This window comes from Pseudopipra pipra, chromosome 7 (assembly GCF_036250125.1).
Source record: "Pseudopipra pipra isolate bDixPip1 chromosome 7, bDixPip1.hap1, whole genome shotgun sequence".
NCBI classification, from domain to species: Eukaryota; Metazoa; Chordata; class Aves; order Passeriformes; family Pipridae; genus Pseudopipra; species Pseudopipra pipra.
Window position 1 is genome coordinate 28,993,825 of NC_087555.1, and position 18,409 is coordinate 29,012,233.

An 18,409-nucleotide genomic window follows, 5' to 3' on the forward strand; every position below is an offset into this window, starting at 1 on the left:
CAAAAGCAAGTGCTTATTATTATTCTAAATTGTTCTCAATTTCACACAGAAGTTATAGAATTTAAACCTGCAGGCAATTTGTGCCCCAGGGATGTATTTGTGTGTTTCAGGAATCACACCTGAGAATTCTGCCCAGAGCTTCATTCTGTTCTCAGTCACACCCCTTACAGTCCAAAGGAAGTTTTTGCCATGGCTTAAGAAGGTGGGGAGCACCTCCTCTGGGATCAGCTCCACTGTGGTCCAACCTGCAGGCAGTGCACTGGAATAGCTGAAGAATCCCATAAACTTGTGCCATTTTTGTCATTATTTTTCTTTATCTGCAGTGAGCAGAGGGAAGAAAAGGGCCTTCCTTCCTGAAGACACAGACAGAATGTGGAGCAAACGAAGGTCCCTAACCTTATCTAACAGCTCGTTAATTCTCAACAGCACAGGGAGCAGCAGGGCTCAAATGCAGCCCTGACTCAGAGGGGTCAGCAATCCCATCCTAATTACTCACATCACCAAACCACTTGCCCATACTACAGTTGTGGGCATATTTCTGGTTTCCAATTCCTAGTTTTATCTGAAAGTTCCCCATTTATTTCTTCCTCTAAGGAGAGAGAGGAACCCTGGGGGAACCAGAGGAAGATGAATTCACTGAAAATGTGCTCAGCATGCACTGAGACATTTTATAGTCTGCAGCACTGCCCAGTATTTCCTTATTTTTCCTCTTCAGTGTGTACCTTAAAGAGATGGATTCTTGCCTCCAGTCTCTGAAGACACAGTAATAAAACAGAAGATGTGTGGAGGGATTTCTATCTCTGCTCAAAACTGCAGCAGTCCTGATAAGATACTTGTTTTTCAAAGTACTCTCACCTTCTCTAACATACTGCAGGAGCTATCACTTACATACCCACTTTTTTTTTCCGAAAGATTATGAATCATGCACGTGTCCTTAGGCTTCTGTCAGCTATTAGCACACTCCTTGAGCAGAAAAGCACAACACATTTGTATGCTTTCTAGAGTAAATTGTGTATATACTGCTGTCATTTGCATACTCTAATAGGCATCCTCAAATGTGTGAAAGCTGCTTTTTTATGTGTGATTTTACGCATCCTCTAAATAACTTGGAGCTTTATGGGAGGTTCAGGGGCACCCACAGGTTTGAAACATTCCTTGTAAGCACACGAGCATGGAGGGTTTAGTTGCTTTCAAAACAGGGACACATTCAGGAGTGCCTGTTACTAGCACTCCAAGAGATTTTCACATACATTTCTGAGAAACTTCTACTTGAGAGCCCCCACTCCCATTCTTCCTGACACCACAGGCACTTGCCAGATTAAATCCCCAGTATTTTCAAGACACTTGAGATCTCCAGGAGCCGAACTAACACCTCTCTGAAATAATAATCAGGGAATAAGATAGGCTTATCAGGTGAAACAAATGCATGTAGCACAACATCCCTTCATGCAGTGACTAATTAGGAAGCTGAGCCACGTTACAGAGCTGAGCATTATCTTTATTCTGTTTGTTTGGAGCATCACAATCACTGAAAATAACCTCTGAAGATAACAGGAGAAGGCTGTAACAAGTGCATTTGTAAAGCACAAGCCGTGTTAAAAGACCCTCAAAACAACAAAATCCCTGTTTTATTTCAAATGGAGCACAGAAATTAAAGTCTCCACTAGAGTACAATTTTCATTTTGGTACAATGACTAGAAAGTACTGCAGCTCTCCTATAAAATCACTTATTATGCAACAATGAGGTGACTAGGACTGTTGTTCTATAAGTTTAACAAGGCAGCATTCTGACCTGATAAAAAAGCAAGAGCAAATTCGTATATAACTCTCACTTCAAAATAACATGCAAGTATAGTTCTACTGAATTATACATTAAACATATGCATCCCAAGAAGCAGTAGTCTCAAGAACGGGCACAGATGAAAGGGTACAACACAGACCTACTGTTTACACACATACACATAGATATATGTGTACCCGGGCACACAGATCCCTACAACAACCCTGCACCACGCAGGAATTTTAACTGTTTATGTCATACTCTCCCAAGATGACCTCAAATCACTACAAATATTTAGTATCTTAAGACTATCCATTTGTATTCAGGTTTAGTAACAGTTACTTTTTACCACAACTGATGTGGAGATGAAATAAAAGGAGATAACTTTTCCAAGACAAAAGACAAGCAATGCTAGAAATAAGGCTCTGCAGTCCCAATAACCCATCTCTTACCTAAATGCTAAGTATTTGCTCACTACAGATTGTGAAGAACTCTGGGCAAGCAACAGTGATTCTTGCTATGGCTGTGCCCTAGGTTATCTAAGTAATGAAATCACAAGTCATCTCTCTTCTGCACTGGACATTCTGGATTTTTTTATTTACTTTCTGGCTAATTTTAGGTGCTGGTAGACACTTGACAAAGGAAAATACACATTCATTTACCCGAGAAAATCTGACTGACTTTAATAGAGAACAGCACATAGGAGCACCATCAGATCTCCAGAAGATGACAAGCAACTGCAACAGTGCTGGGATGTGCAGTTCTGTTTTCCTCCACCCCTGTTTGGAGACTGGCTCTCCCAGGTGTGGGCTGAGCTGCCCTTATTTGTGTCTGCTGTCCCCTCATGATTATCTCAGTGCATTATGCATAGAGATGCATCTGAACTGAACCTGGAGATCAATGTCAGTTCAGGCTGTGGCAGCAAATAATCTCATTAGGAGTCCCCAGCTGCCAGGACCCAGAGTTACTGCTGGAAGGACTGGAGAGCACTTGTCAGGGACTGGATTTGACCCATGTTTTTTTGATGTCCTGGCTTTCTTTTGTATGGTATAGTACTTTCTCAGGAGGGGGAGAAGAAAAAGGCATTAAGTGAGGGCATTTGTCAGGGCTTCAGAGACAGAAGCTCCTAAATCCAGAACAGCCCAAGCATTTGAGCCATGCTGCTAAGGCAGTCTGTCAGCAGGGAGGACAGAGCTGTAATCAATAAGTAAAGTGGCATATTCTCTCAGCTCAGTCCTTTCCTCATTCCAAGGTGTGGAAGGAGGAGTGGATGCTTGTTTCATCTTTCTGAGACTGCATTCGTTGCAAAGGAAAAAGGAGTCTTGAGTGTCAATCTCATTTTTATACATAAACTATCAAAATAAAGCATGTGTACTCATTATTTTGCAGTAAGGATTTAACAGCAAGTGTATCACCCAGAGGTACCTCATGAAACACTGCCAAAAGTCAAATCCATAGATATAGATGGGCTGAGACATGAAGGAAAATTAAGCTGCGTTGCCACAGAGATTCAAAGACTCTCCAGCTGATTCATTCCCTTGACCTCTCCCCAAACCCACAACCAAGCTCTGAGATATCTCCCAAGGGATGAGTGGAAATCCCATTTCATAATTAATTTTAAATTGCACCAAACTGACCACCATGAGACATACTGCAAGGCAGAGATGTGTGTTAGCAAGAGAATAGTTAAGCTGCCCCAAAACTTCTTTTTTGTCTAATTCTGAGGACACGAGAGACTCACTGCAAGAGAACCCACAAATGATTGAGGGTAGCAGATACATCCAGCACCCTTGACAACTAAGCTGTATGCTGGCACCAAGAGGTCTTTCTACAGCAAAAAACCAATGAAGTTGGTGATGAATCTTACTCTTTGAACAAACACAATTCACTTGAGGCCAATAAGGTATACAGAAGGGTGTAACCAGATAGGAACCTTTGGGAAATGCAGGAAGAGGACCCTCTTTGGAGCCATCAAGGAACAATATGCTCTGTGCACCAATTTTTACCTTTCGCTTCTGAAACCTGACTCACAGCTACCTGTTGGCAGTGGCTTTGTTGACAACCACACCATGCTTTGAAGGTCAGTCCAAAGCCTGCATGTTACATCTGCATTCAACACATCTTCAGTGATGGGTGCAAAGAAACTACGCAGACACTTTGTGTGCTGTGTAATTTTAACCCGCTGAGCACATACTACAGGATACGCCGATGCCTCCGGAAAAGTCCATCCAGGTATTGGGGAAGAACTATGCCCTTGAGCTCTCTTTCAAACCTTTAAAAATCCTGTCCTCTACCATCACCCTATTCTTGCTTGGATTACTCAGAAAGCAAGAAGCCTGCAAATCCCACCCTACGGGAACAATTTGCATGCTAATTCTGTTTCAACAACTTCATTTTTTATTTCCAATTGTTGCTCTTACCTGCTGCTGGTTTTCCCTTTGAGAATGCAGCCTGGCTTGTATGCATTCCCTGGTCTCCTGGAAAGCCTGTCTTTGGGACACCTCTGCTGGGTAGTGGGTACACACGCCTACAATGTTTGTACAGGAGAAGATGAGAACATTGGAGACCAGCTGCAACAAAAAAAAAAAAAGGAGGGGGGAAAATACTTGGTTACACTTTGGAAAACTGCCATTGGTAACAAAATACTAGCCAGAACCCAGCCCCTTCCATGACTCCTTAATCCAAGACACATTTAAATTTCAAGCTCTTAATTCCAGTGTATTTTACCTCTCTAGTCTTTAAAACATAAAATTTCCATATATGGCCTCAAATATATGTTCTTAACACTGTGTATTACTTCACTGATAAAAAATACAATTCCTCTGGTACTTCTGTAATCCTGCTTTTGGTTATCCATTATCTTGAAACTACTGTGACACAAATCTATCTAAAAATGCATCATTGGTCTGCCACTAAAAGTCACCTATGACTTGTGCTGAAACATCTGACAGAGGAACACAAATATTTCCATGTCTGTGTACCTACAAATGTGGCTCAAAAACAAATCAAAGGTACACTAAACCTTTATTTTGAAATAGTGCTTAAAATACTGAAGGTAAAGTGCTGCTATTCTCAAGGTTTAAGAGCAACTGAAGTAGTATTTTTAATCTAGTTCCCACTCAAAATTTTAATGTACTAGATAAAAAAATAAGCTTTTTACATTTCTGTGAACATGAGTACAGAAAGAGGTGTTAAGTCTGAAGCATACTTAAGCTGGACAAGCAAGAGGGAAAAGCTACATCATTTTTCTGTTCCCATGTGGGTTATGTTTAGTAAGGAAGCAGTCACATAACTTTTGCTGAAAACTTGTTTTGCAATCTTTTGTTTCCCAACTATTTTTTAATAAAAAGGAAAAAAAAATATTCATCCCCATTGGTGACATTTGGTAGAAGCAAAATGTTCAAAACCACTTCTGATGGCATAATGTAAACAATTCCCTTGACAGAGGTCAGTCACAGTATGACTTTTTGAGACCCACACAAGCTGTATTGTATCTCCCTTTGAGGGCAGATTTATTTGAAGCACCTCTCATCTCTTCTAGGGGGAAAGACTGTCAGACCCGCAAGATTCTTAATAATACAGATATTTGGTCTATTCCCTAATGAGTCCAAATATATCCTTTGTCTTTATTACTTTTTTACTTGCAGAATAAAAAAGAGTAGTTTCCAGACCAGCCCATTCCCTGAAAATGCAGAGCCAGGATCTGAAGGGCAGGAGAGCTGCAGAGCACCCCTCAAGTCCTGAGCTCACAGGAGGTGCTCAGGACTCCCCAAATCAACACTGTGCAGGAGAGAGGAGCTGCCCACATCTCAAACACGGACCCACATCCCAAGAGCACCAACCTCTCCAAAAAGTCCGGCTGGGATTACTCTAACTCTTGGACTACATCCACATGCTAAGGACAGCGACAATTCTTTTATTAACAACTCTGACTTAAAACAGACTAACATCACCTTTCAGCTCAAAATAAGCAACACCTTAAACTATAGCCAGATGAGGGACATCTCTCTGTGGATGGCTGCCAGTAGATGGCAACACTCCAACTTCCCAAGCTCCTGAATCCAAGTGCTGTATTTTGGGTTACGTCCCTGCAGTGAGTTCCCGCACCTGGGTACCACACTACACAGTACAATACCCTGCAGGTTACAGACACCCACAGGTGATTATCACCAATGGCAGGTTTATGTATTTGCAGATAACTGGTTTTCAAGGAGGATATTATTCTCAACCCCTACAGACTGCTCCCTCCTTCTAGAGCCCACAGTTCGCACAGAGACAGGGCTTTTGAAGACGCAGGTCATACACATGGATATAAAATAAGTCCTGATCCTAAACTCACACACTCCCTTCACAATTATATTCTCACTCAGTTCTTTCTGAGACTAGCTAAATCCTGCAGATCCAAGGACCTCCATCTCTCCCCTCAAGCTGTTCAGACACCAGTCAACCCCCACCCAGATCCTGCCCAGTTACCCTAACTCACTGCTGCATCTATGGCATTTGATGGTAATTTTTTGCTAATAATGATAATTTTTAAAGATGAAAAATCCCCCATTGGATAAAAAACATATCAGTACTTATTATAATGAAGAAACAGCTTAAAAAGGGAGTCAGAAGAGGGTTTTCCTAGGAGTTACTCTGATTCCCACTCCACGGATACACCGATTGACACTCTCAGCCAGTGAACAGCACTTCTACAAGCTAAATATGGTTAACATGGGCTCAAAGGTGTTAAAACTAAACAGCATCTTTTGCATACCCAGATTACAGCAAGATTCCCAGACTCTCTCCATTGGAGCTATTCAGATGTGCAGTAAGAAGAAAATTTGACAGGGCATATAAAACAGCAGGAAAATGCATCTCTCTATCTATAGAGAGCTGTTAAAGAGCTTCTGTTCAGAACAGTTAACAATATTTGTTTTGCATGTAATTGGAATGGGTAGATTTGTGTTCACTTCTATAACTTCAGTAAAAGCCAGCGATGATCTTGTCCATGATATTCTGTAACCATGTAGCATTCATGGCAAAGTATGTCCTTTCTTCACCAAGGCAAACCAAATGATCACATAAATTGCAGGACTGGGTGTGGCCAAGGTGATAACAATCCTGACTTCCCTTCACACCCAGAATGAGTTCTCAGCATATTTCAATCAAATGAGAGACCTGAACCCTAACTCTTGAGGTAATATCCTGAGCACATTAAAGCAGTTTTCTGCTTTAATTCCAAGACTCTCAGACTTCATTTCACTTACAGGCACTAGCACAAACCCAAAAGAAACCCCTCAAAATGGTAACTCAAGTCTTGCACCAAGAACAGGTGGTTTAGATGACAGGCAACATATCAAGAGTTAACCCAGCAGTAAAGAGGAACACCTCAGTCCTGAAAACAAGCTCTTCCTTGGCCTGTCTCAACAAATTGGTATTGTGCCAACAAACTGGAGTCCACCCACAACGATACTGTTGCTGGGATGATGCCTTAAAAAGCCAAGCTGTACTGTTCAAGGCACGTGATTCACATTGTACAGTGACCAACATCGTCAGCGGGGAGTACAAAAAACATCATCAGACTTGACATCAACGATAACATTTTTGGAACACAAAGCAGTAACTTTTCCACGTTTGCTGAGGTCACTTTACACAAACCCAAGGGACTTCGCAAACTGATTTCCAAGACAGACTTGGATGACCAGGCTTCATCAAATGGGAACTAAAGCTGTATTGCAATGCCCTTTTTAGTAGCAGGGGACAGGTATTTGTATTTTCTCTGTAAAGCCGAAGCTCATTTAATTCACAGTGTGGCATCTTTGCAACACCAGGAAACATAAGGAGGGAAATTACTGTGTAATTTTTGTGTTACTGTGTAACTTTTCTGTGAAAGTATCAAAGAGCTGCAGAGATTTAAAACTGAAGCTCCTACTATTTGTAGCCACCCTTGTTAGTGAGCAAGAGCATTTTGTTTAATATACGTTCACAATCATTTTCTACAGAGGTATTTTAAAACACAATAAAGCAAAAAAAACCAAAAAAAACCCCAAACCAAAAAATCTAACACCACTAAGTTTTTTTCACAGTCCTCTCTCTTAATAAAATAAATTTATACCCTATTTGCCAAATGGTACTACTTGCTTAGCAGCTTCCTTGCCATTTTGCTATGGTAACCAGCTTCAGTCCCAGGAGGAAAGAGATGATGTAGATACTAAAAAACTGATTCTCTAAGTTCCATGGCCTGAAAAGTAAAAACATATTATGGCAGCTATTTCAGACAATCTGTGCTTGAAGAGCTGTTCAAGGCAATGGAAAGATAGAATGGTCTGTTTTGTAGTTGATTTCCTTCCCCTGACTAGCTAGAGATTTAGAGTAAGAAGATTCCTACCCTTCTGATTTTGGAAAATAATAGTTTATAAAAGACCATTTAACATACGTATAGCTCCTAGATAAGCTATTAAACCTGCCTGCAGTATTGCCATATATGAGTATTTCATAAACTAACACATTCACTCTTACATCACCTGTGTGAGGCAGAGAAATGCTGTTCTCCTGGGGTTACCAAGGCAGAGTACTTTAAAGGTGATTCAGTACCTAAGGAAAAGCTATGTACTATGAGAGGTTTTCAAAAACCACTGTGACTCCTTATTTCCAGTGAAATAATAGATCACTCAATCTCAGACAACAAAACAGACCAGACAGTTTGTAGTCGCTTTGATTTCATCGCACAAACAGAGCACTGCAACGCTTTTGTTGAATTTCCCGCAGGAAACTGTTTTCAATATTTTTTCCCTTAGTGACTGAAGGGAATAAAGAGATGGAAACAGTTTAGTTCCACGTGTTCTAGGAGTTATGAAAACCTGGTATTACGAAATCAAAATTGAGTGCTAAATTTGGCCTGACATCATCGTTACAAAATCGATGTTTTGGGCACCTCAGGCCAGGCTGAGGAAGAAGTAGGATGTCTCACTTCAGGGCAGTGCCTCCAAACCACCACAATCAGAAAAAGTATCAGCTTGCATCAATATTGCCACTGCTGTGTTTCTATTCGATAATTCTTCAAACACCAGATGCTATTCAATATGTAATTAAGAGACAACAATTTGCTTAGGAGAAATAGCATCAAGATAAATTTTGTTAGTTCCCTACCTCTGCCAGAGCAAACAAAGCTGGCTACTGACATGGGAAGGTGGACCATATTCCTTGCAATATCACTGCTTATTATAAAAATCACAGGTTCTGTGTTTTGCCAAGTTACTTTGCGCTGGTCCACTTCTCTTGTAGAGACTCAGCCTTATTTCTGCTCTGAGATCACAGCATTAGGCTATTCCCTCTAGCTTCCATCACCACTAGTCAGTATTTTGTTTTCCTATTTATTTTTCATTTAAATCAAAATATTGTTTTGATTTTTTCATGAAGTCCTATTTTGAAAACAATTATGTTTTAAGCTTTTACTGTGGGCCTGTAAAACCGTCACAAGGAGAAATAAAGCACATACACGGAGATTCAAAAGTCATGCAAAACAATCTGCAGCAAACAACAAACCAGGTATCCCTTATTTCCAGAGTGTGAATTAGCTTTACTTTTTAGAGTTCCTTTATTAACCTTGAAAAATCATTATAAAATCTTGAATACTCACCTGAAACAATGTAAGAACAAAAATATGATGACTACAAAAGCTCTAACTACCCAAGATATTTCTACTGCACCTGTACATGCAATCATGAATTGGAAGTAATTCTAAATTCTAAAGTTAAAAAGCATAAACATTATGAGAAATTGTTGTTGTTAGAAGGTATAGCTGGTGCTGTTTTTTAAACACTTTCCCTAAACAGCAATTAACCCTCTATTGCCTCTCTATATACTACTGTCTAATAAAAAAATTGGAGCAGCTACACCGCCAAAGGCATAATGAAAATTAAAACAAAAGACAACATCAGCTGGCTCCAAGATCAAATTACTCATGTATTTGTGCTGTATATACAACATCTTTCATTTCCCAGAGCTACAACCAGCAGAGTACTAAGACAGTGAAAACTTGTAGATTATGCCAGAAAGATAATTGAACAGTTAAAGTCGTATGGTCTTCTCCCAGTGCTTGGCCAGTAAAGAAGGTTTCAATTTTAAATGTGACAAGTACTTTTACTGAGTATTGAGAAATAACTGCAACATCAAAAGATTACAGCAATAAACCAGAGTCTAAGAACAAATTTTCTGAAGTTGCTATATGATGCTTTCTCTCTCCGTTCTGGCACTGCTGTACAGCAATAACTACCTGGATCTTGAGCAGAACAGAAAATCAGTTACAACCACTACCTTCCAAAGGCTTCTCTAAGTGTACTTTACACACATGAGCAGTGCTACTGAAGCCAGTGCCCAAAGTTTAAATGCTTCCCTGAGACACAGTTAAATAATTAAAACTTTTAAATCCTGTTTTTATTCAAGAACAAAACATTACCAACACAGATATATTTTTAGCAAGCTTCTCAACAGGAAAAAAATCCTACAACAAATGGATAAATTCTACTTCCCTATCACTGTTTCATTACTTAATTTTTCTGCTGGGATTTCAGTGCGATCTTATTTTCTTTCATTACTGACCGATAAGATTAAGAAGAGGAGAATGTACTGTCCTAACCAAATCTTGGCGTAACATCAGCTAAAAGAAGTACTTCTAGGTCTAAAATTTCCTGGAACATTATCATGATCCCAGCAAAGCATCCTTGGTATGGTGGCACATGCTGGTGAGGAGGAAGTGCTGCCCTTCACTAGCAATAAAACAGCAGGAAGGAGACTCCCGAGTCTATCATCCATCGTCACCAAATCTCTGTGGCAACCAAGTTTCTCTTTATCTTCACACTTAACATACTTTATGAGCTACTAATCAGCACTGGTTTCATGTGAGGATCCTTGATGGTGAGTCGGGTGAAGCAAGCTGACAGCCCATGGCTAACGTGGGAAGCTGCCACTCCAGGGGAAACACCCTGTGGTCCTTGGGTGCAAGAGTGAGACCCTGAAACAACTCAGAGGAAGGTTTCTTCCACTGAAACAGGGACATTTCCCCTTTCCTTTCCCCTGTTAACAATTCAACCCTTCCTTTATTAATTAAATTATCACCTAAGTCTTTGTAACCAGGCTGCCTCCTTCAAATCCAGTGGCTTCTTAGGAGAAGGAACAGCAGCCAGATGCTTCTCCTCAGCACAGAGAGCTGAGCACAAGGTGCAAGTTTGTCCCATTACAAATCTGCTGTGGCAGCCTCTAGAAGAAACAACATGATAGAACTGGAGGACTGAGATTGATACAAATCTCATGAGCAATACTGTGCAATATTTTCAACTTTTTAACACTTCAGCTCCCTTAACCTGACCCTAGTGAAAATGCATTTGTACCATGAGTGAATTCATCTCCCTGGAAGTGTGTTTATTTCTGATCCACAGAGGTACCTCTGTGAAAAGACTTCAGCAACCAAACACAATCTTAGTGAAACAAAAGCTCTTCAACTAGGACTTCAAACATTAGGTACATCCCTTTGAGGACACGGAAGTGGATGAAAATTCCTAAACTTTCTGTGCATGACTCACAGCTGTTGTTGGGTAAAGATCTTCACAACAAAATATGTCAAGACAATTCTGACAACTCTACAAAATTTGCCCAGATGCATGAAAGCTTAGGCAACTTAGACAATTACTTTAGTTAAGAAAATTAAGCAAAGCTCTGATATTTCAGTAAAATCAGTTGTTCGGCAAATGATTGTATTCACATTTGAGTTCGAGCTGTTTTCGTGCCAGTCCCACTTGTTCCTGTGCTCCTGAGCAGGAGAAGCTGTTCAGATAAGAAGATACAATAGGTGTTAAAAAAAAATATTGTAATCAAATAGAAGTTGGATTAAGATGTCTGGTTATCCAGAATCACCACAGTGCCACTGAAGCTAAAGGAAGCTGTAATCAATGAGAAGAAAAGTTGAAAAATATGCTTGATTCATCTTTTATATCCTACTTATTTCCCTACCTGATGGAAGAGATGCGAGGGAAGGAAGACAAATGCTTAGGTTTTCTATCTGGCTCTCTTAAAATTAGTCCACTACACTGAAACACACATGAAACTCCATTTAATATACACCAACTAACTCAACAAGCAAATACATAAGTTGATTTGAGCCATGAAGGGAGCAAGATTTTGTTCACTTTCCCTTTGGAATGGGTTGTGCCTGGCAGCCACACCAACCATGCGACCTCAGGAGAAGAGGCCTCTGAAGCCTGTCCTGCAGGATCCCACTTCTTTACAGTCACCTCCATGGCTCCACTACCTCCCCTCCCTAGGCTCCTGCCTTTCCCAACATCTTACACACTGCCAACAAACACACTTCACAGAGAAGCATGTTCCCAAGACCTGTGGTTGCATTCAATGGCTATGAGAGAAAATGCCTGTGCTAAATAAGCAAAATCATGAAGATGAACACCCCTCTGCTCGTCCCCATCACAGTGAACCCTCGTCCTTAGTGTTTCTGGGAATATTTCTGGAAGCTCTGGATTCAGATACAGGCATCACCCCTTATCTTCCATCATCATTTTTAAGCACAGGCGTCACCTCCAGGTCACTGGGAAAACAAAAATATTTATGTAGTTACATGAAAGTCTTATTTATCTGGGAAAAAAGAACATTCTCCAATTGCTCAGCAGGCAGAAATGAGTGCCCTAAATATGGTCTGTAAGATATAAAAATTGCTATTTCCCAAGCATTTAGAATGTGTGTTTTTGGGAGGTGGTGAGTTAGGCTGGTTTTGTTTGTTTGTGTGGGAAGAAATGCAAAATTGGAAAAAGAATGGAATACAGATGGATATTTTGGTTTTGATTTAAAGACATCCTTTCTTCTTCTGTTGCTGCATTTCAAATCAAGATGGGGCAGCTTGCCGACAAGCTCTGCTCTTTCCTATTAACATCCCTATCCCAACATATATTTTTAATAAACAAAATTTGCCAAGCACCACCATCAAAGTTTGAACTCTTGAACTAAAGCAGTGGTTTGTACCACATGAGGTGAAGGAGCAGCATTCATAGCAGATAGCAGGGATTGTGTATGTTAGCCACCACTAACATACAAGTGAAGGGGTCTGGCTGGATCACAACTGAATACTCTCCTTTAAAGGCTAATGTGTGGTTTTGCCAGCTGTTACAGTAAACTAGGCTTACCTCTGCATGAGAGAGGTTGCATACAAGTCTGAGATTTGTTATCACGTCTCATGGTCTGGCTGCTTGAGCAGCTGAGAATACTGATCTCTAAAACAGATTTGGTTTCAACAACACAAAAACTCAGTAGGCAAATTCCCAACCAAATTTTAACTGAGCACAATGATCAGCTTGAAGGCACATTCCTTGGCCTTCAGCTTTGTCATACTGAATTTCAAAGGTCTACAGTAATGTAATAAAGATTTTATAGAGAATCTCTAAAAGACTCTTCAGAACTGTTTATAAAGACAAGTGTAAGAGAACCCAATGACCATGGTTACGACCAGCTCTGTTTATAATACAAATTACACAACACAACTTAGCCTGCCTTTATTCCACTGTACACAACCCCTCTTCTTTGGAGCTGCACTACTACCCTCCTCATGTGTCTTCCATTCTGCCTTCTTATACAGTAAATCTTGTTATTATCCACCCTGGACTTCCTTCTCAGCTCCCCAGTTCTGTCCTCCCCCCAAACACACACACGAATGCATGGCCTCATAATTCTAGGATCAAACTGAATGACTATTGTTAAATTAGCCAAGATGAACCTCTTCCTGTTCTGACAGCTTCAACAATTTGGTTTCTTGCTACTACTTGAGCTTTTCAGAGCATACTTTACAAGGCACAGTTTTAACTGCTTTGCAGTATATGAAGGAAAACATTTCAAGGTAAACTTTGGAGGCTTATGTATGGAAAATATTATCCAACATGAGACCGCATCATTAATTTCTGTAAGCATTATGGAATGACAGGAAGATGGATTCTTGAATCAAGATATTCTATAGCCAAAGGATATTTTGACTGGAATCTTAAATCTGCTTTTTCTCACTGTCAAATGTGTAAGATGAATATACTAAAATATTGGAATTACAACACTGTAAAAATTGCACTGTTTAACAGAAAAACAAATCAACCTCACTTTGCTGCAGATGCACAGTCTGGAAGAGTCTTTGAACTCTGACAATTGAAATAAGGTTGGTCAGCTGAGAATTGGGCAGGATACAAAGAAACTAAATCCAAATTTCTGTTGCTAGTGGAAAATTTTGAGCCTGTAATTGAGCATGTACTTTTATTCTCCCAAAGATCATTACTGAGATTATGCAGCTGAATAGGTTTTCTGAGGTGAACTTAAAATAGACCGAATATCATACTAACCTCCCCAGGAGGATACTGTACACCACAGAATTGAACTCTGAAAAACAATAAATTATGAATATTTAAAGTAACCTCATCTGAGGAAGACAGACAGAAAAAAAACAGGGAGTACTTATTTTCAGAATCTTTTGTAACGTGACAAGACAGGACTTAAAAGACCTCATGGACTGTGCAGTTAATTTCCCCCTAGCCTCTTAAAAAATTGTCATAACCAAAAACTGATAACACAATTCTGTTGAAGTCTAAAGGCCACTGAACAGCAGTAATTGCTTTTCTTATATTATATGTAGGATCCAAAGAGACACTTTCCTCGACTGGACAATACTGACAATAAACAAATTACCTTGCAATCTTCTTTCCCTGTCATCGTTATCTGTTGCATTACTCCTTAAATATTTAGTCACAGCATTAGATTTTTCATTTCCAAGAATACGGTTCCTGTGCATTTGGCCTTGCCTAGTAAGCCTTTCACAAATCAGCCCCTGTATTATGAGGAGATTTATTAGTACACTTCAAAACAAAATGAGTTTATGAAAAGTACTTCAAATGTGGAAGATAACTGAATAAATAATTGCTTAAAGATGAAAAACATAGCTGAAAGAGGTTTTGCTGTCTACTGAAAAACACGTACAGTTATTGCCTTTATTGTGTGAGAAGTGAGAGCCACACGAATAAAGAATTTAACAAGAGATAACAACAATTTTAAAAAAAAACAAGTGGTATAAAATAGAGTAAAATCTTTCAGTATGTGATAAGATCCATGACTGTGGCTTGAAATCATAGACTGGTTCTCTGCCATGCTACTGCAATGTGATTGCATTTGTCAGTCTAAGTCTAATAGGGAGCTCCTAAGCCCCTTTTGATAGGATAAAGATATTAGAACCAGTTCTTTATTCTTATCAGTTTAACTGTATCAACTTAAGACAGATAGAACTAGAGAAAATGATTAATTATATCTCCAAGATGTTATTTCATTGCAAACTTCTTTGTGCTTTCTGATAATCAGTCCTAAGCAAATATGCGATATCTCTTCAAAGTAAAGCAGGTGGTCCTTGACAGTGATGACTGGCACACCCTGCTGCAGAGCTGTTAAAATAGAAGAAAAAGTAAAAGGATGGTGAAAGTCACAATTCCAGATATGCAATGCAAAGTCAGGGGAATATAGAAACAGAGCAGACTAGGATAAAAGACTTAAATGGGTAATTTCTGTCACTGACTTCCTTCATCCACTGAGGTCTACAAGACTGTCTTTAAAAGTAGTCAACTGCTCTTTGAGAACATCAAACACAAACTACACTGATTCAGACATATCTTTGCTTGTGAAAGAAAAAACCTCCAAACCCTATTCCTTTTAAAGAAACTATTTCAAAAACTTTAAGCAGAAATCAAATGATAAAACCAACTATTTCAGCAATCTGATGCTAAGCTGTTGGCATAATGCCAGGCATCACAAACAGTACTGACCACTGCTAAGCTTGTCTGATGCTTTCGTTATTACCAGAGCCTGTGCAGCAATTTCCCAGGTGGTCATTATCCACCAGTTTGCTTGTTGCATTTATATTTAAGTGAAAAGTTCATGATGTCTTTGTAGTTTTGGAAAATACATCAAAGAACAAAAAAGAGAGAGACAAAAGGGAGAGTGTAGTGGAATCTCAGAAGAGGCAGAACCCAAACTAAACAGGACAGAAGAGGGAAATGGAGATGAAGAGATCAGAACAGAATACCAGGACTGGTAAGTTATGGACAAAGAAGCACAAATGGCTTTCTGGAATGATTACATATTTCCTTCTTACAGAACCTGAAATCAAACCACTATTTTTTCCGCACTGTTTCTTCTGCCTCAAAAATATCTTCTGCTCAATAACAAATTACATGTATAGTCCCTTCACCCAGCAGATTTGCAAAGAACCAAATGGTCTTTGTTGCCACCCCTTGCTGTCAGAGAATGGAAGTACTAAACACTGTATTTGTCCTGAGACTGCCTTAAACCAGAGAAGTTAATTGAGAATGCAGTGAACACATAAATACTGAATAATATTCATCAGCTCACAGGCAAGTCTTTACCCGCCTCAAACAAGGCTCAGTAGGCAATGTGTCACATTTCCAAGCATAAGTGCCCAACTTTGGAGATTCAATCTGCCCTTAATATATCACTTTTACAGTTTAAAATTACTATATTTGATTATCAGCACTGCACAGATCAGAAAGAACTATCTTACAAATGGTTGTTTAATTACTTCAGAACAAGCTGTGCTCCTTTGAAAGAGAAACTAGTTGGAAAATCAGCACTGTATTTTATTGGACTTTTAATATGTATTTGATAAAAGTGAATATCCAGGGCTTGGACTCCAAGGAGCACATTTACCTTCCCCACCATTTCCTACCATTACATATGGGTCAGATGCTAGATATCATCAAACTATGCATACATCAGTTCTAAACAACAAGAATTAAAATGCTAGAATCCACAAGAACGAAGGGAATTGCAGATTGAAACAGGAAAATAAAGTTGGGTTACTTTCCATGCCTTTCTTTAACTCAAGGAATGTGAGCAGAGTGATTTCTTGGGTGAAGGGAAGGGTAGAGAAAAGATAGACCTAAAGTGTACATTGTTCTAAGTCCACTGTCCTACATACTATCTAAAAGTCACTAGAATTGGAGTCAATGTAGCTGACAGCGAACAGTAAAACAACTTGGTTGATCATGAAGTGCCTCTTTGCAAGCATGCCTTCTCAGCTCTGCTCCTCAGTTTGAGTGCTGAACATCAGCTCCAGCAGCAAAGGAACAAAAGGTGCACCTGGCAGGAACAGCTTCCACTTGAGGGAGAAAATGTTTGGCCCTTGGTCTGAATGCAGATGGAAAATGTGCTCAAGTACATTGATTCATAAAAGCATCTGAAAGCAGTCAAAGATTGCTGACATTGAAAATCATCTTTTAACAGAAGGTGCAATTCTCTCAGGGGAGATGAATAACCTATGCCATGGCATCCCAATCCTTCCCCTGCTCTGCAGAATTGCCTCAGTTAAATCTCATCCACTGAGTGTTCCATCAAGTCCCTTTTTCAGCTGCTCTGTCTGTAACAGCTGTATCAAACAGACAACACACATTTCTTCATGCTATCTTATGATTAAAAAGACAGGCAACTCTACATTTCTGCTCACCTAAGTATGTAAGGTTTCTACTTCTGTACTCCAGTGTTCCTTATACAATAATCCATCACCAGCAAGCACTAGGCAAATAAATATCTTTGGTCCCTCTAAACTCTTCCAATTTTTACCACACCCAACTGATGAATATCTGATAAAGGACACAACACAGGAGATGGACAATGTGGGAACTTACCCTACACGTGAGAAAGGGTTTAGGCAAGTGGACAGTAGTCTCAGACTACCACCCTCACCTCTGTCCTTAATACACACCATGGACACGACCACAATATTTTTCAGTAACTACATTTGACACCTGCTCAAGGTGCAGAGATCACCACTGATGAAGGAACTAAGCTCCTTCTATACTGTGCTGTGACTTGACATTTTACCTCATGTAGTCAATCTGTTTGTGCTAAGATCCATAAAATATTGACACTGTCACAAGTACTTTATTCACACAGAACAGAATTTATGTAATCATTGAAGTTATTCCCACTAATTTTTACAATTTTCAAAGGGAGGTTTATCTTCTAAAAAAACTATTACGTTTTTAAAAAAACCCTTTTTTTCACACATTCCCTCTTACATCACAGTCTGTTCTGATCTGCTGGCCTCAACTACACTGTTCTCTGCCCACCTGAGTATAATTCTAGTCCTTCTCTATTTGGCAAGGTATACAGAAAGGGACTTACAGTCCAGACCTCTAGGATTAAGATTCAATCAGCATTTTAGCACTTATCAGAGACCTTTTACTCACCAGATCTCCTTAGACCAGATCCCTTTCCAAATTTAGTTTGGTAAATCAGTCCTTCCTGTCTTTTGTTTGACTATTGCTTCCCTTTCTCACTTTGTGCATTAGAGAATCCATTTTTACTTGCTCTTCAGCACCTGATTTAAAGTAATTTTGTGCATTTTCAAGGCATGTGCATTAGAAATATTCTCCAGATCCTGTGCTGCAGGACTCAGCCACTAATCCATTTAAGCAGCATGAAGTGATAGGGAAGTCAAATGCAAATTCAACCAGAATATTAAAAAAATTTGCCTTTTTCTCCTGGCCCCAGAGGGAAATCAATTTTTGGCATTTCTGCCCACACACTCAGAGATTTTTCAGG

At 39.6% G+C, this 18,409-nt stretch overlaps 1 protein-coding gene across 1 annotated transcript in view; it reads right to left on the reverse strand.

Annotated features, from left to right (window-relative positions):
- ADCY5 (adenylate cyclase 5) overlaps positions 1-18,409 on the reverse strand; it is a 208,384-nt gene that overhangs the window by 81,924 nt on the left and 108,051 nt on the right. Inside the window, exon 2 of the mRNA XM_064661405.1 lies at positions 4,201-4,350. Coding sequence (XP_064517475.1) covers positions 4,201-4,350 — 150 coding nt within the window. The remainder of the gene's footprint in view (positions 1-4,200; positions 4,351-18,409) is intronic.